The 22731-nt window shown below is 39.5% G+C and overlaps 5 protein-coding genes across 5 annotated transcripts; 1 reads left to right on the forward strand and 4 right to left on the reverse strand.

Annotated features, from left to right (window-relative positions):
• Positions 1-2179: 2179 nt before the first annotated feature.
• MONOS_16656 (uncharacterized protein) lies at positions 2180-13903 on the reverse strand (the record flags this gene model as incomplete). The annotated part of the gene is made up of 4 exons (XM_067869545.1): positions 2180-7011; positions 7101-10137; positions 10197-13630; positions 13884-13903. 4 exons carry the CDS (start codon positions 13901-13903, stop codon positions 2688-2690), a joined length of 10815 nt encoding a protein of 3604 aa, XP_067722185.1. The 3' UTR covers positions 2180-2687.
• Positions 13904-14260: 357 nt separating this feature from the next.
• MONOS_18039 (uncharacterized protein) lies at positions 14261-14761 on the forward strand (the record flags this gene model as incomplete). Its single annotated transcript, XM_067871018.1, has 1 exon — positions 14261-14761. One exon carries the CDS (start codon positions 14261-14263, stop codon positions 14759-14761), a length of 501 nt encoding a protein of 166 aa, XP_067722186.1.
• Positions 14762-15819: 1058 nt separating this feature from the next.
• MONOS_5896 (uncharacterized protein) lies at positions 15820-16656 on the reverse strand (the record flags this gene model as incomplete). Its single annotated transcript, XM_067876083.1, has 1 exon — positions 15820-16656. The coding sequence occupies one exon, from the start codon at positions 16654-16656 to the stop codon at positions 15820-15822; it is 837 nt and encodes a 278-aa protein (XP_067722187.1).
• Positions 16657-19115: 2459 nt separating this feature from the next.
• Positions 19116-21874, reverse strand: MONOS_5897 (putative glucosidase 2 subunit beta). The gene is made up of 8 exons (XM_067876084.1): positions 21828-21874; positions 21684-21770; positions 21576-21627; positions 21354-21511; positions 20394-21299; positions 20115-20178; positions 19715-20033; positions 19116-19652 (listed from the first exon to the last, which is right to left on the reverse strand). Exons 2-8 carry the CDS (start codon positions 21766-21768, stop codon positions 19428-19430), a joined length of 1809 nt encoding a protein of 602 aa, XP_067722188.1. The 5' UTR covers positions 21769-21770; positions 21828-21874; the 3' UTR covers positions 19116-19427.
• MONOS_5898 (putative nitroreductase) lies at positions 21564-22724 on the reverse strand. Its single transcript, XM_067876085.1, has 2 exons — positions 22666-22724; positions 21564-22590 (listed from the first exon to the last, which is right to left on the reverse strand). Exons 1-2 carry the CDS (start codon positions 22708-22710, stop codon positions 22081-22083), a joined length of 555 nt encoding a protein of 184 aa, XP_067722189.1. The 5' UTR covers positions 22711-22724; the 3' UTR covers positions 21564-22080.
• Between the last annotated feature and the right edge of the window lie 7 nt (positions 22725-22731).

The raw sequence follows: 22731 nt of genomic DNA on the forward strand, positions 1-22731 counted from the left end.
ATTCTATGTTTTAACTAAATATAAATTCTATTGTTTTTTCCTATTAAAAATCAAATAATAATTTTTTCTTTTATTTTTATTTTTATTTTTTTATTTGTTAATTCAATGCTTAATTTAATGATGATATTAGAAGCAATATTCCACACTTTTTTGGATGTTATTTAATTGTTTGACTGTTAGCATACAAACAAAAGTATTTCTGAAATTGCATTGAAAAAAATTTCCAATTCATTTTAATAAAATTCAACAAGCCAATTTGTGATTATATTTTTTATTAAAAAAACAAGATAGTTATTTGTATTAAAAAATTATTATTAAAATAATTTTTAGTCTGTTCGCGTGTGAAAAAGTTTTCAAAAATAGCAAGCAAAAGTGTTTGTGCACATAATTTTTCGTTGGCACTTCATCAAAAGAAATAATTGTTTATCATCGAAACTTTATTATTTTAATTTCCGAGAGTGTATTGCATAAAAGAAACGGAATAGAAAAATTCACACAAAATTTAGTGAGATTGCGTTCATAATTATTTCAATCTGAAAATCAATATGAATATATTTCACTTGATTCTGATTTTTTTTAAAAGAGAAAAATATATCATTTTTTTTAATATCACATTTTTCTGATTTTAAAATTCACTCAACCAACTTCGTTGAATTCCCAACAAATATTTCAAAATTTGCATTCAAAATTCAAAGTTCTTGAACCATGATAATATCAATAAATTCAGAAAGAAATGATAAATATCAGCATTATAGGAACTTAAAAATTTTATGGTAAATTATGAATATGACAAACGATTATCAACACTTTTCTCAAAATGATTATTTTCTTTTGTTTTTTTTGAATGTTTTTCGAATGAATCAATTCTCTTAATTGCTATTTATTTCTTTCCTTTCAAAAATGAAATGTATTTCACCTGTGTGATTGTTTCAAAAATCAAACCATTTTTTCTGAAAATTGGGTTATTCTTTTTGAAAAGTCGCAAATATTCAATTAATTTTGATTAATATAGAAGCCTCCATTTTGATCAATGTTGAGAACTGATCTGTCAAATAACAAAACTATTCTTTCAATTTCATGTTAACAATAAGAAATTATCTGTTTTTAACTTGGTGCTCGCTTTCATCATAAATCATTTCTAATTAATCAGGATTAATTGAATATTTGCGACTTCTCAAAAAGAATAACCCAATTTTCAGAAAAAATGGTTTGATTTTTGAAACAATCACACAGGTGAAATACATTTCATTTTTGAAAGGAAAGAAATAAATAGCAATTAAGAGAATTGATTCATTCGAAAAACATTCAAAAAAAACAAAAGAAAATAATCATTTTGAGAAAAGTGTTGATAATCGTTTGTCATATTCATAATTTACCATAAAATTTTTAAGTTCCTATAATGCTGATATTTATCATTTCTTTCTGAATTTATTGATATTATCATGGTTCAAGAACTTTGAATTTTGAATGCAAATTTTGAAATATTTGTTGGGAATTCAACGAAGTTGGTTGAGTGAATTTTAAAATCAGAAAAATGTGATATTAAAAAAAATGATATATTTTTCTCTTTTAAAAAAAATCAGAATCAAGTGAAATATATTCATATTGATTTTCAGATTGAAATAATTATGAACGCAATCTCACTAAATTTTGTGTGAATTTTTCTATTCCGTTTCTTTTATGCAATACACTCTCGGAAATTAAAATAATAAAGTTTCGATGATAAACAATTATTTCTTTTGATGAAGTGCCAACGAAAAATTATGTGCACAAACACTTTTGCTTGCTATTTTTGAAAACTTTTTCACACGCGAACAGACTAAAAATTATTTTAATAATAATTTTTTAATACAAATAACTATCTTGTTTTTTTAATAAAAAATATAATCACAAATTGGCTTGTTGAATTTTATTAAAATGAATTGGAAATTTTTTTCAATGCAATTTCAGAAATACTTTTGTTTGTATGCTAACAGTCAAACAATTAAATAACATCCAAAAAGTGTGGAATATTGCTTCTAATATCATCATTAAATTAAGCATTGAATTAACAAATAAAAAATAAAAATAAAAATAAAAGAAAAAATTATTATTTGATTTTTAATAGGAAAAACAATAGAATTTATATTTAGTTAAAACATAGAATTTTATTGAAGCATAGTCGTGCTTTCTTGATTGATTTTTTCTCCCGATTTTGAATCATTTTTTTGGTGAATTTCTTTGAAATGAAAAATTCTATTAATAACATAATTCAACTTGGAAGAAAGCCAATGCCTCAAAAATAGACATGTGCTGAAATGCAGAGTGTATGTGGCACATGCGTGCAAATGCCATGAATCAGCCAATAGAAGAAAAGGCACGTAGAAGAAATCCTTTCTTCACAAACAAAAAATATAAAGGAAAAAATAAAAGAAAGAAAAGAAAAGAGAGCCAGATAAATTCAAGCAGATATCGCAATTGTGCGTGATGACGGGCATCTCACCATATTCGTCACACAAAATGGAACGACTGCAATCCATCCATTCATTTGCTTCCAATGCTTCTTCAATGGATCTTCTATCTGTGAAATCTTGTGTGACCAATTCCACCAGCCTCTTCTTTTTCCATTTCTCTTTTCTTTGTCATTCCATTTTCAAACATTGTTATGCTCATCCGTCAAAATCACGCTCACTTTAATTTCTGCCTTCTCAGTTGCTTCCTTCCCCACTGAACCTGCTGTATTTCCTGTAGCTTCCTGATCCTTCCTCCAGCCCAATCGCATCGGTCACTGTGAGCATGACTGTCCCGGCCGGGAACAACCCAATTAGCACCCGCTTCACATCTGTCAGAGTGCATCTGTCCCTCGCCTCTTGCGAAAAGCACCCTTTCACCAGCCCTTCCAGCCTGCTCCCTTCCAGCCCTCCCGTCTTCGGCCGCTTTCCTTCTTTCAGCCACATCCCCGCCACCTCTGCTTCATACTCGCCAAACGGGATCTCCAGCGTCAGACTCTCCCACAGCATCATCCCAATCGAGAACACAACTGTCTTCTTTGTGGCTCCCAGATCTTTGTTCATCAGCAGCTCTGGCGCCTTCCACCGCAGACACTCTTTCCGGTTGTCATCCTCATCCTCAAATGCTGATGAAGGTGGTGGTGGTGAGCCTTGGCCTTTCTTGTTGATGGCTGAGCAATCTGAGGAAGAGGTGACAATTGTCGAGGTGGAAGAAAAAGTGGATGAAGTGTCTGAGCCTGAGGAGCAGTCGGAGTGGAGGGCAATGCAGATCACCATGTGCTCAGAAAACAGCACGATGTGAGGGCTGAGGTTGGCAAGAGATGAAAGAGGATTGTTCATTTCGTCAAATGAGTGGAGAGCAAGATTGGCCACCCAGAACAGGATCTGAGCAGCAGAGACCTCCCTCTCTTGCAGAGTGCCTATCGCCATCTCTTTCTTCTCATTCCTTCCATGAAGCAGCATGAACAGCGAATCCCTCAAGTCCACAATGAGCTTCTCATGCGGCGATGAACAGGCCATTGCATCCACCAGATTCGACATGGATGAGGTGGTTGGACACAGATCCTCTCCTCGAACAAAAGTGGATTCTGTGTCTGAAGTGTCTGTTGTTGAGGTGGATGAAATGGATGGCGATGGTGTTCTTTTCCTCGTCTCTTCCTCATCAACCTTCTCAAGCATCCATTGAGGGATCTTGTCTGAATCTCTCCCCAAGATGTATTCTGTTGAGCCACTCTCACTCAACAAATGCTCTGATGACTCTGAATGTCCCAAGCTTTTCTCATACACTCTCTTCTTTATCCTCTCTTCATTCTTCTTCTCTGCCTCCCTCTCAGCTCTCCTCCACTGCTCCTCGGGTGACATCTCCATCGTCACCATCTCAAACGCTTTCGGATCCTTCTTCACTGTGTCTTCCACAATCACCTCCAGCTCTTTTGTCCTTCTCTTCTGCTTTCTCCATCTCACTGCAAATACCACAGAAACAATTATTACAAACAATAATATAATAGCCAAAATTACAACCACAATTGGCCATATCGATTTTTCTTTGTTTCCTCCTTCAACAATTCTTTCATCTCCATTTGATTTGGGCTCGCTTCTGTTCTTCAGGATGAAAGAATCAGTTGGTCGCCGAATGCTCTCGTCTCCAAACAGAATGCACACTGACACTTCAACCTCTTCCGATACTCCATTTATTTTTGTGGAAGATATCCAGCTGTGAATCTCAGTTTCAGATTTGTAGTTGCTCTCATTCATATTTTGCTTTTCTATTTGAGACTCACTTCCAATTGAAAAAGCTATCTGAACCGTCAGATTGCACGGAAGAAGAAGCTTTCCGATGAATGTGAGCTCTGTTGTAATTTCTCCTTTTTCCATCTTCACCGACTCTAGCACAGGGATAAAAAATGATGATGCTCGCTCTGAAGCAATTCCACCAAGCACACAATTGCTATTTGCAATCCACATGGATGTGCTTGGCAACATGCCGTCTCCTCCTTTCAGGCTTGCGATTGACAGCATGCCACGATCAGCGCATGCTATATTTTTTCGTGCAGATGGATATCCTTTCACCTTTGCATTGTTGTCCCGAAACTCCCCTTGATCTATCATCACATTCCCTCCAGACACAAATAATCCCCCGATTGGCGATTCTGATATGGTGGTGCCTCTTATTATTGTCTCAGACTGTTGCAGGGCAACTAGTGATCCATTCCATTTGCATATCTCGCTTCTTGGCGTCTTTGACTCCACGATGTCGTCCATTCCTTTCTCGCTAAAGCGGCAGTATTCAATTTCTGTTTCATGGCATCTATCAGAAGATAGCAACATGCCATTCTGCACAAGTGCCGAGCATCTGCTAAAAGTGATGTTTCGCATTCGCAGATTTGTTAAGCGCGTAAAACAGAAAAGTGTTTGCTTTCTTGCCTCGACTGATATGTTTTTAAATGAGCCCATTGAAAGAGAGTATTCTTCACTGTTTCCACTCCTCTCACCAGCATTTATTCCCTGAAAGGCAAACAGCGCTCCACTGCTGCACACAACATCATGGCACTCGACTTTTTCCATGCCCAATAATTCGCATTCTTTTACAAGAATCGCATCACATGCACAGAAAAGCGATTCCATGATCAGAGAAGTGCAGCGCAGCGTTGATTGTCCTTCACATGCTATCAGCGGACATTCTGACGATATCTGCCTCAGTGTTGTGTTTTCCAGTTGCAGACATCCCCTTGCCTCCACTTGCACCAAAATGGCATTTATCTTGGTGGAATTGCCCATCTCTGCATCATTTCGAAACGAGCACCTTGTCATTTGTGTTGTGCCTCGGCTGCACTCTACAAAGCATCCATGACCATGCATGCTCTCTGCACAAACAACAAACGAAATCCCCCTGAAGAAAACTGCCTCCGAACACAGCACCACATACTGGCGTGTGCATTCCAGTTGCAAACCAATGCGCAGAAGTGCAGTCTCTGATCCCCGCGATCGTATCGATACATTTGCCACGTCCACTTCCTTTCCAATCAACCCTTCCCCGACAACCACAATCTGGCTTTCAAAGTCATATGTGAGATGGTCGACTGCATACCCGACCGACAAGCATGGAAGCGCCTGAGTTCCACAGTTTTTGCTGTCTTCACTTGCTGATCCATCATCCGAGCTCGTGAAGATCGTGTCATTCTGATATATCACAATAAACTCAATCAGATTCACTGCCTCCACACACAACTCTGCTCTGTCTATTCCAAATATTGCATTCAGACTGTTGTACTTCGATTCTCTCAGATCAAACTGGAACTGCGTCTCGTTGATCTGCTCTCTGATGTTGTTGCACTCCACAAACAAATCCCTCCCGATATGCGCAATGTTCGAGTCGAACTTGATATTAGCAAAAAGCATGTTCAGGCTTCCTGCATGCACAGCCTCAACATAGAAGCCGCCTCCACACCCATTCTGTGCCGAACAGCTGCACAGCCCAATCGTTGAGCCTCTCACGTCCAAGCATCCGCCAGAGCTCAATCGAAACAGAATTGCCCCTCCTTTCTGCGAATTGCTGCTTGTGCACATTTCAAGCATACTCGAATTAATGCAAAGTTTGCTTCCACTGCCTCTTCCTCCAACAACCACAACGCTTCCGCTCTCTCCGTTGTTTGTGATATTCTTGAATGAGCACTTGTTTAATGAAATCCCTGCTCCAGCGTTTTTGCTGTTCATTTGCTCAGAGTCGTCATCTCTCATGCTAATTATGCATCCTTCTTCAACATTTATCAATTCTGCACTGACAGAATCCAACACACAATCCACATGAGACGCTATTTCCATCAAACTTCTTCCAAACGATGAGCGGCTCACTGTCATTCCTTCCAGCAGCACAGCCCCTCTCAGCACAACGACAAATGAAGCGCTGTTTTCCAGCAAAGCTCTGCCGTTCATCCAAGCCTCGCAGCTCGTCAACCTCAAGTTCCCATCTTCGCTGACAATCACCCCGTTTTCCTCGTTTGAAAACCCCTCTGCCACAACAAACGAGATCTTTTCAAAACAAAGCACCCTTGCATTTCGCATGCACACGTCATGTTGTTCGTCATCGCCCTGCACGACGCAAAGCTCAGCTCTTGATTGCTCCTCTTCTTCCTCCCCAATCGACTTCACTTCATAATCCGAAAGCACCCCATTCTCCTTGTAGTTGCAGCCTCCATCGATCACAACTATTTTTGTGGGGGACTCTGACTCAAATTGCTTCACCCCGTGAGTCCAGCTCCTGCACGGATCCTCTGCTCCTCCACATCGCAACAAGTCGTACCCGGCTCGAGCAATGTGCACTGTGCTTCCTTTGTACTGCACAAGAAACCTCAGAAGCGTTGTTTCATTATGCACTGCATCGCTTCCCATCAGCCCATTGTCATCTTCCTTGACAAAATCCAACGAAAACATGAAGCTCGACTTTGTCACTGTAGCATTCAGGTCTTTGCACGCAACAAACATGTGCTCCCCGATTTGTGCATGATTCGCTGCAAAATCGACACTTTTCAGCAGCAAACAATTAGACTGAACGGCTTCTTTCCCATCAACATACAAAGCGCCCCTTTCCCATTCTCTTCAGTGCATGCACACCCTTCCAGTGTGCATCCCTCCATCTTTACCGAATCACCGCCACTCGTTTTGATTTGCATCAGCCCTCCTTCCTTGCTTGATCTCGTTTGAGCCGTGCTGAATGAGCTGTTTATCGCACACATTGTGCCACGAACAGAAAAGGGAGCAGAAGCATACTCGCCAGACGATGTGTACGAACTGCTTTCAATAACAAGCTCGCCCCCTGTGACTGATACAGCCACATATTGAACTGCAGCGTCACTCGCTTTGGATATGGAGCAGTTGATAATCGACAGCAAAGAGCTTGCAGACGACGAAGCAATCATCGAACGAACGGCAGATGATGCTGTTGGGGGAAATGAGAATATGATTGTGCGGAACAACAGCGCCTTGGCATTCCAAAACACTGCACCAGATATCCCATCCTGGATATCATGTGAAATGTGCAGTTTGCTGTATTCTTCTGCTGGCAACGAAGCAACAACAAATGAAGACATATCGTATCCGCGACTGACTGTTGCACCCTCCTGTATTGCCAGCTCCTTTGGATCTGCGTCTGCCTGCGTGTTGCAATAGCCTCTCCAAAATGACTGGCAGGGATGCATCAGCACCCCGCAGCCCAAAGTGTCATACCCTTCGCTGGACACAACAGCCTGCATGCAGTGCGCCTGAATAAGAAATAGCCTCAAATCCACTGGAGAGGGAAAGCGCATTGCATCAATACCCTTCAGATCAGCAGCCTTCCCGTCGCTCCCACTTGCCAGCTCAAACCTGAACCTTTCTTGTGTCACCGATGCATTTAGTTCTACACATTCCACAAACATGTCCTTCCCCCCAAAGGCATCATTCTCACTCAACTGAATATTTTTGAAGTAAAAATCTCCACCAAACCCGGCACACAGCTTGACGAACAGGCATCCTCCATAACCTTTCTCATTGTCGCATGCCCAATGACTCATTGCCCCAGATTCTATCTTCAGCTCTGCTTCCTTGCTCATTTCGCAGCAAGCAAAACTCCCATTCACTGAACTTCGCCCACAACCCTCAAGCGCACACTCCTCGCCCATCATCAAGCTCGACCCTTCCTTCACAGTGACAAATCGCCCTTTCTCTGCTCTTGCATGGCTCACGTTCATCATGCTGAATTCCACCAGAGCATTGCCTCTGCTTTCAAATATATTCGGGCCATCTGTTGCAATGTGGGAAATTGTGACGTTTTGGCAAACCATTTCTCCGCCAAGGCAAAGCCCAATCCCGCATTCATTGCAAAAATCAACACTTTCAAACCGAACAGAACTCATCTCAACTGCACCTCCGGTTTCATATACCAGCCATCTTGTCACCTCTGATTGGTCTTCATCTCCTTCTCCTTCGCCTCCTCTTCCAAATGCACAATCCGTCACTGCGCATCGTCCGCAACTGATGGCAAAGACAGAACTCAACGCAGAAGAAGATGCCGAAGATAATTGTGAAGAAGTTAATGCTGGCGAAAGTTCTGTTGCAAATCTGAAAGTCAAGCCTCGAAGCGTAAGAGATATGTTATCATGAGACACACATAGCTGCCCGCTTTGCTTTATCTCCAGCTCTGGGTGAATCGCCTTTGCCCCTTCAATTGCGAGCGATGAGTCTCGATCAATAACTGATCCCAAAAATGTACCCGACACAATCCTTATTGTGGTCTGATTTTCGTTCATTGCTTTGAACCCATGCAACACATCGCCACATGGTGTTTCTTCGTGACCACACCCCTCTGAATTTATCACTGTTCCATCAACAAATACAATCTCCTCGCCTGCAGGAAAAAGCATAACTAATATCGAAGTGTTGATTACCACTCCAGAACTCTCATCATAAACCCAAAACCGCTCTTTTTCATCATCCTCTTCGACTGTTCCTTCCCACAACTCCTGATACAGCATCTTTCTCGCCTGCGGGCAAATCACATACACATCTTTCCCCACGCTTGCTTTGTTCTCTGCAAATGTGTTGTGCTTCATGCTGTACTTTGCACTCACATCCACAAACTGAACAAATAACCCTCCCCCAAACCCTGCTTCTTCGTCCACTCCGTTTTTTTCGAAAACGCACCCCTCAATAATCAGCTTCCCATTTCTCATCACCTCCACAGCTCCGCACCCTCCCCTTCCAGCATGCTCCCCACAACTCACATTGCCAAATGTGCTCCCACGGATCTCGCACTTGCACCCTTCTCCTATTTCTCCACTGAATGCCCCTCCACTCCCTGCTGTTCTCGACACATTCCAGATGCTCAGCCCTTTCATGTTAACGGATTCGCACCCGCAAAACCACACCAAGCAGCTGTCTCCAAGAGCAGACGAATTCATCCAAGAATCATTCATGCTGAGCAATCCACAGCTTTGCCCACACACAACTCCTCTTTCTCCTTCCACAGAAACACCCTCAAACTTCACCCCACTTAGCTCCACTTTTGAGTCCAGCCCTCTTCCATCCACAAGCCCATGTTGCACAGCACACAACTCCATCGCTGAAAAATCATCCATCACAAGCATCCCTCCTTCCACACTAACAAATGAATAATCAATCCTCCTTGAGTCTGCATCAACCTTCGCCAAACACCTTCTGAGCTCCAGTTTGTCTTTTCTGCACTTCAGAAAGCTTTCACGTTGGCAGTTAAATGAAGGCGGCATCCCAAATGAGACATCTTCAAAAGTGATGTTCTTTTTGGTCTCTATCAACCAGTTGGATTCTCCTTCTCCTTCTCCATGGACCATTCTTTCGTGGCTGTTGCCTTGGGTGTTGATGGTCATTTCTTGAGCATCCAGAATTATGGAATCGCAAAACCCAAAGTCTGCAAGAAGCGTAACCACCACGTTTTCCGATCCTTTTCGCAGTGCTGCAGCATGCACAATTCCTCTGCACGGATAATCCTCAAATCCGCATAATACATAATCGCACCCTTTGTCTCCAACAAACACATTCCCTGCGCTTTCTCGAAAGAACACAACAAGCGGAATCGGATTCTCTCTTGCTCCATTTTCCATCCCCATCAAATCCCACAGCCTGGGCGACTCTTCAACTTTCTTCAAAAGTCAAAGTTGAACGAGCCTTCATTCACCACCATTGATAAATTCACACACGAAACAAACACATTGTTTCCTCCCTTGTCAGCCATGTTCGCTTTTTCCCCTTCTCCAAATTTCACCCCCGCAATTATCATATCACTTGCCTCTTCAATGCACTTCACCAGCATTCCTCCTCCAAATCCCTTCAATCCGCCATCTTCGCCAGCCAGCGCTCGGCATCCTTCAGCCAGCATTCTATTCCCACTCTCTCCGACACGAAGTCTTGCTGTCTTCGACAACTCCACAAAGCATCCTCCTCCGCTTCCTCCACTCACAGTGCAGTTCTCCATGTTCACATCGTTCAGCTCAAGCACCATCCCTTCATCCAACATCCCAAACAGCACACATCCTTTTTCTCCGTTCCTTGACAAGCCTCTGAACGTGCAGTTCCTCACTCCCATCCACTTTCCCAGCTTATCTGCCAGCCTCGCGCTGCCTGATCTGTCATCTGCCCCTTCCTCTGAAAATGTCGTGTTTCCTATTTCCAGAGTGCCAGATGATGCATAGACAACGCATCCATCTGTTGCTTCCGAACCCTTTGCATTCATCATTGTGCATTCATCCATGGTGCAGCTTCCTTCTCCTGTGATCCAAATCATGGCTCCACACGCACACACAGCATTCCTGATGGTCACATCATTCAACGTTGTCTGCCCTCCTGTGCAGGCGATCATGGAATATGCAGCTGTGAGTGACGAGCGTACACTCAGAGCGCACGAGCTCAATGTCAAGACTCCACTTTTCGTGCATATTAGATAAAACCTCGTGTTCAAGCTCGCTGGCCCAGTAATCTTCAGTCCCGTAAATGTTGTCGCACAGCTTGTCTCTATCATCCCATCCTGTTTCTTTGCAGCATTTTCGTACACGTCTATTTGAGAATATACTGATGTGCCGTTCAGCACAAATACTCCGCTGACAAGACTTGCCTCCGAGTATAGCGGCACAGTGTTTGATATTGATGCGTTGAGTCCGTTTTCCTCCACCCACCGAGCCATCACAAAGTCCATCGTTTCGCACCCGTGTCCAGCATATCCACATCTGTCGAAATCTTTTTTGTTATCTCCACCAACCATAACTGGCTCAGGGTCGTCCCGCAGATACAGCACCAACGGGATTGCATATGTGCTGTTTCCTCCTTCATATCCCTCAAGCTCCTCTTCATTTGTGGTGTCAGCCACAAATCCGAGTGTGGCTTTTGTCACAGAAGCTGTGAAGTTGGGGGCTGTTAAAAACAGATTGTGTCCATGCCTGTCTGCTTGACATCCATCAAACTTCACTGCATTCAGCCCCAATTCCACGTCACTGCTATTTGTCTCCAAGTACATCCCTCCTCCACACCCCCCACTCCCTGCTGCAAAAACTGCTTTGCACTTGCTCACAATCGTCTCCATGCTTCTTCCAATCTGCAGCTTGCTTCCACCTTCCAGCACCAGTCTCAGCATTCCCCCGTTTCCTCTTGGGCATGTCCCACTCATGTTTCCTCCATCTACAGCCATTTCGCACCCCACTCCCAGCGTTCCGCGAAGGAAACACCCATCTCCTTGACCAGAAAGAGAGCAGTCTACGCTTGTCTCGCTCACATTGGTCTTCCTGGCTTTGTTCACAACAATCATCGGCTGCTTGCTTCCGCTGCTGCTTTCAAACGCACTCTTGCTGATTTTTGCCGTGGAGCCATCGCGAAGCACAATCAACCCTTCTTCTCCCCCGCTTGTCGTGTCAGCGAACGTTGCCTGCATCATCACCGCTTCAGACTCCGTTCCGCTGCACCTCACAAACGGCTCTACCAAAAAGCACAAATGCTCCACAACAACACTGCTCATCAGCATCTTCCCCTTTCTCACGCACACAAAACAGAACGGGACAGACAGCACATCCGCATCGCCGCTCACCCGCGATGAAGAGAGCGTCAGCGCACCATTCCCTTCCCCTTCGACTTCAAACACACAAGTCTGCGACTGTTTCAGTCCAGGCTCCAAGGCAAATGCCACAAGTGATATCTGCACACTGCTCCCCACCTTCACCATCTCGTACAGCCCACTCTCGTTCCCAACCATCCTCACCTCCGACATCCCTTCTTTCCCGCTCAAGTCATATCCCTCTGCTCCATCAAGCACCAGGCACTCTCTCCATGTGTAGCTCTTGTTGTACAGCACCAGATGCATCCCTTCCTGCTGCCCAAATGCATAGTCCATCGTCTTGCACTGATACTTTGCAAATCCACATGCACTCACATCCACTCCCCCGTCTCCCACACTCACTCGCACTTCTCGCAGCTGCAGGAAATACACCAGCGGGATTCCAATATTCGGTGTTCTTCCATCTTCTCCCTGCATCTCTTGCTCCGAGAAATACTCTGGATAGAACGGAAAATGTGCTTGAACAGTGCTTTTCTTGAGGTCCGGAGATTTGACAAACACATTTCGCCCCCAATCCGCATTGTTCTCCTCAAACAACGGGCGAGCCACACAGAAGTCTTCGCCTCCATCCTTCAGCACCAAACATATCCCTCCACCTCTGCTCTCTCCAGCAAAACCTCCTTCCCCACTCCGTTCTGCCCAGCATTGCTTCATCCCTGTGACTGAACTTTCTGATCCTATTCTCGCACAGCTTCCTCCAACCATCTCCACCCAAATCGCTCCGCCATCCCCCGCACTGCACCTGCACCCGTTCATCGTCACATTCCCAAACTCAAACATCTCTCCTGCCTCCAACGCCTTCTCTGCCACTGCCCCGTTTCCATTTCTTCTCGTTATCTGAGTTATATTCCCGCCTCGAACACAAACACTTCCTCCAGCACTCCACATCAGCAGACTGCACCCTTCCAGACACACATTCTCCACTTGGCAGTCCTCGATAGCAATCTCTCCCCTCCCTGCCACAAAAAGCGGCTCGTGAAACGACAAATCCACAGAGTCCGCTTGTATCGTGCAATTCTTTACATGCGCCAAACCCTCATACCCATCCACTGCAAACAGAGACGAACCCCTCGAATTTCCTGTATCATGAATCACTGTCCACCCCTCCAACTCCAGCTTCCCGCTCCCCACACTGAACAGCGAGCCGCTTTCCACATCCGACCGAATCGTTCCATGTTCCATTGCTGCATCTTTGCTTATGCAAATCTCCAGCCCGGAGATGCTCACAGCCTTCTCCACACTCACCTCGCTGCACACCACAACCCCTGTGTGTCTGTGGCTCACCCACTGTGTCACCGCAAACGCGATTGTCCTGCACTCTGCTCCATTCTCCCCACATCCTGCATCATCACTTCCCCTATCTGAGTCGACTCTCAGAGGATCGTACACTGCAGGCACATCTGGGAGCCACCCTGCTTTGTCTCCGTTGCAATACACTCGCCCAATCTGACTTGATGTCGAATATGAATATATTATCCATTCTTTTGTTGCATTTACTGAATTGTTTCCTCCGAATGTTATATCATGACCTCTATTATCAAAAGATGTGTTGTTTTCAAATAAACAATATATAATATGATTTGTGCTGTTTGCATCTCCGTCAATATTCACTGTTCCAGCGAATGTTGAAAGAGCTTTTGATTGAAGAAAAAAACAATTATCCAATATGTTATTTGTTTTTGTAAAAATAATATGAATAGATCCTCGACAGTCCTGAGCTTCACATTTCTTAAAGGAACAGTTTATCACATCAACATTGTTATTTAATTCGACATTTAATGCACCTCCAGAAAGTGAATGACATTTATTAAAAGAGCAATGAATAATAATTGGATCTTTATTAAAAATTGATAATGCACCACCAATTGGAGACTTTGAAGAACATTCACAAAAACAACAATCGAATAATGAATCGACAGTTAAGCATTTTCCATTTCCAGAATAATGAACAGCACCACCTCTTGGATAAGTTGTACCACAATAAGTTATTGAGCAATTTGTGAAAGTGCAACTTCTGAGTGTCAGAGAAGCACTCCCACCAACATTTAGTGCGCCTCCATTCCGTGTCGCTGATGTGCATGATTCAAATCTGCAACTGTCGAACTCTATTTGTCCACTCGAAAACGAAGGCAGTGAAGCGTTGAAGCATTGATCCTTTTGAATGTCATGCGATCTGAGAAACGAAGAGTTGAACACGACTAACTTTGCGAGCCTCGTTGCACTCTCATCAACACTCAACAGTGATTGGTCACAGTCAACCAGCAAGATGCTGGAGACAAGAGATTTCTGGAGATGGTTTGCTTCTGAGAAAGCAGTGGTGCTGCTGTGTGCAATGTTTGTTGACGCATTCATAAACACCACGTTTTCCATCGACGTGTGCAAAAGAGACAGCGAACCAAACACAGACAAGAAGGGTGGAGTCGACAAGCACGAAAACGAAGTGTCTGACAAAAAGGCTTTGCCACAGCCAATTTCGCCCTCTGCACTTTCTTTCCACTCAACAAGCGATGAAATCGAACGGTTTTGTGTTCGGAACAGCAAACTCAAATTGCAGATCTCAATCCGTCCGCCTTCTGCTTCACAAAATCTGGAAATCGCCTTTGCCCCAAATGACACAGAAACCTGCTTCAGAAAAAGAGACGAACAAGATGTCACTATCTGACACTGTCTTCCTGTGGGAAAGAAGGTGAGTTTTGAGGCACAAAAAGTGCTGTTGTGCATTTCAATAAATGTGTCGATGGTCGAAGACACCGGCTTTGTGAAGTTCTTTTCCGCAATTTCGTTTTCGTGTTTCAAATTTGCATCTTCATCAACTGCAATGGACGGAGCACTTCTTTCTACTGAAATCGGTCCATTATCCATCTCGTCAAGGCCAAAGGAAACAACCCTCTTGCTGGCACTTTTTGAAAGATATTCAATTCTTGTGTTGGCGGCTAATTGAAAGGATATGGAAATGAATGCAGATATCAGCAAGCACTTGTCGAGCATGGAAACTTAAAACAGAAATTAGAGTTTTTTTCAAAATTGGGTTTTTGATAACCCATTCTTTTCCCTTATTTTTCTGATGAACTTTTTTGTTCTTAAAATTTAAATGTAAAAACATTCAAAAAACTCAATTGATTGATAGTAATTTTGCAAGAGCAGAAAATAGGTGTAACCAAAACACTTTATTCAAATCACTCTTTCGTCACGATTTTCATTCAACATGATTTTTTTTTTAAAAAAATATCAAATTTGGAATATGAAGAGATCAACAGAATTGGAATTTTTTTTTTGTGCTTTTTTCTTTATTGGTACCAAAATTTTATGTAATGAAAAAACGTTAAAAACACATCAAAAAAATACAAAACTCGAATCAATTTCTCTTCTCACTTTTCTTTTTCCATTTTCACGTTCAAAGGGGTCAAATTCATCACTTGTTTCATCGTCATCATTCTTTATTTTTCTGAATTTCCTTTTCACTTTTTTCTCCAAAGGCAATTCTTCTTCTTCAATTTCCTTTTCTTTTTCTTCAATTTCTTCAATTTTCATCTTGTGATTTTCATTATATTCATCCCATTCATCAAGAAGCTTTTCTTTTGTTATTTCTTTTCCGAAGAAGTCGAAACAATGTGAATGAGAAGGAATGAAGTATTGAGAAGACTGAGGAAGCTTCATGTCCACAGATCCAGATCCATTGCTGAGGACTCCGCTGTTAATGAAGGCTTTTTTGATCACAGATCATGTGAATGCTGTCTGAAGGGCTTGTGGCAATACAACTGCAACAGCTGTTCTTTTTGAAGATGAGGAGGTGGATGATAGAGAGCTGTAATTGTTTGAAAGCTCTGACTTCAACACTGCAAATACAACTCTGTCCAGCGACTGCGATGTGTGTATTGAATGTGGAACGACTGAGACAACATCAATTACAGCTTCCTTGAACCGTCTCCAAACATTCGAATCTGCACGTGATGAAAGTGAGTACAGCAGAAAAAGGCAATGATAAAATTCTTTAAGGATTTGCTTTCTTCTGCAGATGATAGCCGACAGAAGAACTGTTAAGGCGTATTTTTTGAATGACGTTTTATCCATCCAGCCGTTTGTGTTTGGCCAAATGTCAAGCGACGGCGTCAACAGTGTTGTAAGTTCTTTCGGAAGATTTGCGCTCGGCCACAGCACGACAGACGGAAGAGAGAAGCCATCAGCAGCGATTCCAGCAACGAGAGTGGCATTCGGCATCTGTTCAGCAGTCTTTTTGAACCCAGCTTGTTCATCTGCAGGATGAACAACAACGCCGCGTGTGGAAGTCGGAATTCGAAGCGAAGATTCATCAATATTGAAGATTAATTCCTCTGGATATTTATTTTCTTTATGGAATACTTGTAATTCGGAATACCACTGCTTTAGGACTTTCTGACAAGATTCTGCAAGTCTGTTGACATCAACTTGCTTTGGAAGCGACGACTTCAATTCCGGATGGCGCTTTATGAAGGCGTAAACTGTCTTTAAAGTTGCAGTCTTTTTCTTCTTTTCTTCATTTTCTCCTTCTTCTTCACTATCGTTAATTATATTTTCCATCAAAATACCAATTAATATATAATTTAAATATCAATTGCAAACCAGATCGCGTGCTTTTCGTAATGTGAGGCTTGTCCCAGATAGGGATTCAATTGTGACTTCTTCTAAGAATTGCTTTTCTTTTTCGCAACTTATAATTGGTGGGTGCCCTACTTTTGTAATCGGTCTGCCTTTTTCAAAGCTTTAACGGTGTGCTCCAAAGATTTTTTGCTGATTCCACCGTATTAAACCCCGTCGACAAGCCTGACAACATTATCATTCACAATGAGTGCAATCCTTTCCAATCTTGTCTCATATTTCTTGTAACGTAATGAAGACATTGCTTCCTTTAGCCGCTTCTGTGCTGCTTCAGCTTTCTTTTTCACAAAAAATTTCAAATATATATTATGGGAATGATCATTAATTAATTTTTTTTATTTATAAATTCTCACTGAAAAATTTCAGATTTTGGTTTCTATATTTTTTTGAAAAGTTCCTTTTGTGCAATTTACAAAAAGAATAAAAATTTCCTATTTCGATCAAATTTCTGTTTCCACTCACCAAATTTTGCTGTCGTGAAAAAAAAATCTTGACTATGTTATTATTTCTATTTTTGTGAGGTTTCATGAGAAAGAACAGAAAATTGATAGAAATATGAAACATTTTTTTAAAATTTGTAAATTCATCACTTGCAACTTTTCAAAAAGAATAACACAAGACTTCAGAATAATCATTCTTTCATAATCAACCAGAATTGAAATCGCAAAAATAGAAGACAATGAAATCGATTCATCAAGTCTAATCTTGCAAAATAGTTGTGTGATTATTTTTAGAAATTATTTTTTTCAATCTAAAATTTTTGTTTGTAAATTACATATGAGTTTTCTTTTATTATCCCAAATTGTTATAACTGTTTTCAAAGAGAAAATTTTCAACCTTTAATTATCAAACATCGTCATTAAAAAAACAAATATCAACTTATTTCCTTTTGAATAAATTAATCATCTTCAAAGAAACTAAAATTACGAAAAACAAATCCCAAAAGAAATATGCAATATAAAAAACTTCTTTCTGTCTATCAATCTTTGGAAAAATTTTCAACGTGAATTGTGTGCTAAACACAAATTCAGAAAAAAAGCAATTTTTGTTGTTTATAAATGGGTGAAAATATGCACATTCAAGCATATTTTCATATTTCTTAATATTTTTTTTTTCACTCATATATTTATTACACATTCTCAGATTTCAAAATACAGTTTATTTCCTATCTGAAAACATGAATCATTGATATTATATTATCTTGTTTTGCGAATTCACGCTTATTTAAAAAATGAAGTTATTTTTTTGATTTATTTCACAAAAAGTTCATCTTCAACATATATTTTTTCTATAAAAAACAACCTGAAGTTTTTAATTTTTGCCTCAGTTATTTTAAAATAAACTTATGATACCAAAAAACAAGTTGCTTCATTTTCGAAGTTTCCTTTAGTCGATTGCCTTTCTCCTTCGAAAGTGCAAAACATGAAACTTGTGGCTGGTGTAGCCTATGGTAGCTTTTCTTTGACTGCTATTGTTCTTTGGACGAGTTCCAATATTCCAGTAGAGTTAACACCTTTTGCTATCTCCTTCGCTTGATGTGTGGTGCAATACGAACGGTTGGATGAATTTTTTTTTTATTCGAACGATACTCTTTGCGTGTTCTTCTTCCAGAAATATTAGAAAGAAAGAAAAGGATGAAATTGACTGAAGAGAGATGTTTCCTATTCGTTGATTCGCACAGCTCTCGTGCAAACCCTATTATTTGGAGAAAATTTATGGAATCGAATGTGGATGTCATCACATTTGTTCCTCACACAACACATATTTCACAACCTCTCGATAGAGGTGTTTTTGCTGTTCTTAAATCGGTTTTAAATTCATCAAAAGAAATCCCTCAATCTTCAACAGCTTCTTCCAACAGAAAGGCTTTGGCGGACATCCTTCCTCAAGCTCTTCACTCTGCATTCGCACCATCAGTAATTAAGAATGCATTTGATGCAAGTGGTGTTTTGTTCAGATCGTCAGGACCAGTTTTACGTAAATTGCCCAAACACTCTTCATTTCCTTTGCCCACTTATTCAAATCGTTTTGATTTTTACGGAAAACTGCTCACAAATGAGGATTTCTTAGAAAAGTGGAAAGAAGATATCTTTATTCGAACAAGTGCGAAATGTTCCGAAGCCGAAGAAAAAACAGAAAACATTGAAGATACTCTTCCATTAAAGTCAAAGAAGAAAAGAGTTTATCTAAGAATTTTGCATGATGATTTAGAAAATATCGAAGAAGAAAATTCTGCAGATCAAAGTTCAGGAAAAAGAAAAATTCGAAGACTATTTGACCCAATTTTTATTTATTTTTGCTAATTGAATGCGTATTTTTTTTCTTCTCTACAAAAATATATAACTAATAAAAAAATGGACAACAAAAACACAAACTTAATGTTTTTGGAACTAATTTTATTAAATCAGAAGATCAGTTCGAAAACAGTTTGCGAAGAAAGAAAAGATTGCATCGAAATAGCAACACTAATGCTCAGAAGAGTGATTTATAAAAAAAATCATTTGTGGATATAACAGTTATTTTAACTTTTTTCAACATTCAAAGATGTATTTTTTTTATTAACAAATTCTTGCAAAAACCAATTCAGCTTTTTGTATTAATTCCCCTTTGAATTTAAAGCTTTCACACCCCCCAATTCACCTCAGCTTTAATCAATAAATAAAAAAGAATTATTCTCGAATTATCTTTATACCTCACAACTCCTTCTTTAAGTTATTATGATATGATTCAGATTTAAATACAACCCTATTATCTCTTCCTTCAAAGTTTTTGCTGCAGTGCCAATCTCCAATGTCCATCTTCCATTCTTTTGTTACAAAACGTCCATTTTCGTTCCAGTCTTCTCTTTGAAATGAATCAATCCTTTGAGCATATAGAGATTCATCCTTTTTTTCACATAAGCAAGGAAGCGATAAAACCTTCAAAAAAAGAAAATAATAAAGCAAATCAAATATTTTTCATAAAACTCTTTGTTTCATACTGCTTGATATTCCATCTCCGAGATCTGCATCCAGCTGCTTATTGCTGCATCAGAAGAATATCCACATTTTAGCCTTACGCTCAAATTGTGAGGAGAATTATTATAATCTTCGCTCTCTCTTTTAGCAAAGTGCATGAACCATTCTTTTTGTCCCTTTTCTGTTTCGATCATTTTTTCAAGTTTTTCTTCTTTTTCACCTGTGACTTCTTCAAACACGGGACTATTTGAAATGTGATGAAAATAGCTGCTTGTTTTATGCTTACCCCATTCTTTCGGTGAAACAGTTGCCTTATCAGCAAATTTGAATGTCCATGAAAAACTATATAAATATAAACATTAACATAACAGATTTAAATTATAATGATTTTAAATAACTGAATTTCTAATAAAGTTAGCAAACCCTGAAGTTTCTCCCTCAAATGATTCATCAATGAAATGAGTTAAACACATCATCAATGATTGATCTGTAAGTCCGAACAAATATGTATAAGGATGTTAAAAAAATAAATTGATGATTTCATTTTAAAAAATTGCTTCATAATTCCAAAAAACTTTAAAGGGTTGTTGAAATAACAAAAAGATTAAAACAAAACTGAAAAAAAAATATTTGGTTAAAATATAAAATTCCAGAAATTTCTTTACCCACTCGACCAACTCTCAGCAAACATAAATTCCATACCACTTTTGTTCTCGACAAAATTTTCCCAACTCTTCAATTTTGACTGAAGATCTTTTAATTCTCTTTCTCTTTCACTTTGCTTCCAATCAAAATCGTCGTAGCTGCTGTGATATGAAAAATCATCTTCACTGTCATTTTCCATATCAAATATTTCTTTTCCAAAAAGAGTTTCACCAACTTGATTTGTCAGTTTTTTAAATGCTCTGTTCGTTTTTTGAAAGACAGAACCGATTTTCCTTCCAATTCTTCTAAAAAAAGTTGTTTTTTCTTTTCCCGTTTCTTCTTCCGATTGGTCAAATTCTGTTTCATCTTGTTCCACAGAGTTCTCTTCATTGATGTCCCCTTGATATTGTTCTTCATTTTCATGAATCATATTTTCCTCAGCATTAATTGAATTACTCATATCTTTTTCAGCGTCTTCTTTAACAATATCTTCATTGATGCTACCATTCTCGTTATTGTTATTGGCTTCTTCAAATTTGTTCGACTCATCTTCATTTTGAATTGAATTTTGTTCATTGTTTTCTAATTTTTCTCCAGCTTTCTCATTATCAACATTGCTTGTTTCTGTTTCGATTTCTTTATCTTCCTTTTCGCTCGATTGATCTTCATTTTCTTTAAATGGAGCACTTTTTTCATTCTGCTTGTTTTTATGCATTTCATCTTCGTAATTTATTTTTTCTTTCAATTTTTCAATTTTTTTCTTTAAATCAATCAAAGATTTTTGAAATTTGTTCGAATTTCCAGAACTGGAATAGCTTTCTTTGGCTTTCAAAACTTTTTTAATTTCTTTTAGTCGATTTGTTATGTTGAATTCGAATTGTTGAATAAACTGAGAACATGATTTGTGTATTTGAGAAGGTGAAGGATGCGTTAATGTCGCTTCATCACTTCCGTCACAACAATCTAAAAAAGAAAAAAAGTGTCATCAATAATAATTGTTCCAGAAAATCTTCACACCAATGATTCCATCATCAACCCTGCTGGATTCGATGTAATAGCCTTTGAATCCTGGATTTGAACACCAAAATTTCCCGTTGGGACATGCAGATGTTCCCGGTTCGTCGCTTCCATCAGCGCAATCACAATATCCATCATTCACCTGAGATATGGAAATACTGTCAATAATCCAATTTTTTTTTTTTAATTTGAAAAAAAAAAATAAATGAATAACAGTAAAACTTTTTTGATTGATCAAGACATGTGAAAATCTCACCAGAATAAAAAGATTGTACTAATTCAAGAGATATTTTTTTGGAGTTATAACATTTATTAAAAATTGAGTCACACGTTTTGGATGAATTCCTCGAATAGAACTGGAAATTGATAACTGAAATAAAGAGCAGAAAACACAAATAAATAGCAAATTATTCATCACTAAAATAAGTTGAAAAAGAATGATTGCCCTTTGATACTTTATGTTAATAAGAATACCTTTCAATTGATGAATAAACAAACTCACTTATACTCAGTATTTTTATTTTGGGAACATTTTTTGAAAATTTTTAACAATTTTTAAAAAATAATTTAAATACAATTTATCACAACAAATTTTTTATAAAAAAAAATATCCAAGCAAAATTATAATAATAAACAAATTAGAATGGTTGGAATAAGAAAATTCAACTTTGAAAGTATTATAAATTTTTTCACATTGGTCAAAATAAAAGCTGATAACGTTCCCTATTTATTCGATAAATTTAAAGTAATCATCTTTTCTTGGGCGAGGCTCATCTCCAGAATCAGCAGCTCTATATCCAACTGGAAGAGCAATAAAGAAATCATCTTCCTCTGCTATCCCAACATCATGACGAATAATTTCGTCTCCATACCATTTTGCCAAAGCAACAGGAACAGTGGCAAGACCAATTCGTTCTGCAACAAGAAGCATATTCTGAACAGCAAGTCCAAGATCAAACTCCTTCAAAACTCCTCCACTTTTCTTGGTGCAGCAATAAATCACTGCAGGTGCACCATAAAACACTGTATCTGGGCATCCGCGTTCATGTGATTTTTTAACCATTTCACCCAGTTTATCAGCAGCAGCTTCTTCAATCTTTTTTCCAATGGCCAAATTTTTCTCTCTATTGGTTACAACATAAAAGCACCATGATTGAGCATTCATTCCAGAAGGAGAAAGATGGCCAGCATCTAAGATCTGTAACAACAATTCTTTTGGAACAGGTTTTGGATCAAACTGAATAATGTTGATTTCACACACATAACACATTTTAAAATGACATAAAAGAATATATTCAACAAAAATTCATGCCTTTCTGCAAGAATATCTACGCTTGATAAGTTCAATAACTTCCATCTTTTTTGATTATTGGTTTTG

The sequence above is a fragment of the Monocercomonoides exilis genome, assembly GCF_001643675.1.
Source record: "Monocercomonoides exilis strain PA203 chromosome Unknown scaffold43-869231, whole genome shotgun sequence".
Taxonomy (NCBI): domain Eukaryota; phylum Preaxostyla; order Oxymonadida; family Polymastigidae; genus Monocercomonoides; species Monocercomonoides exilis.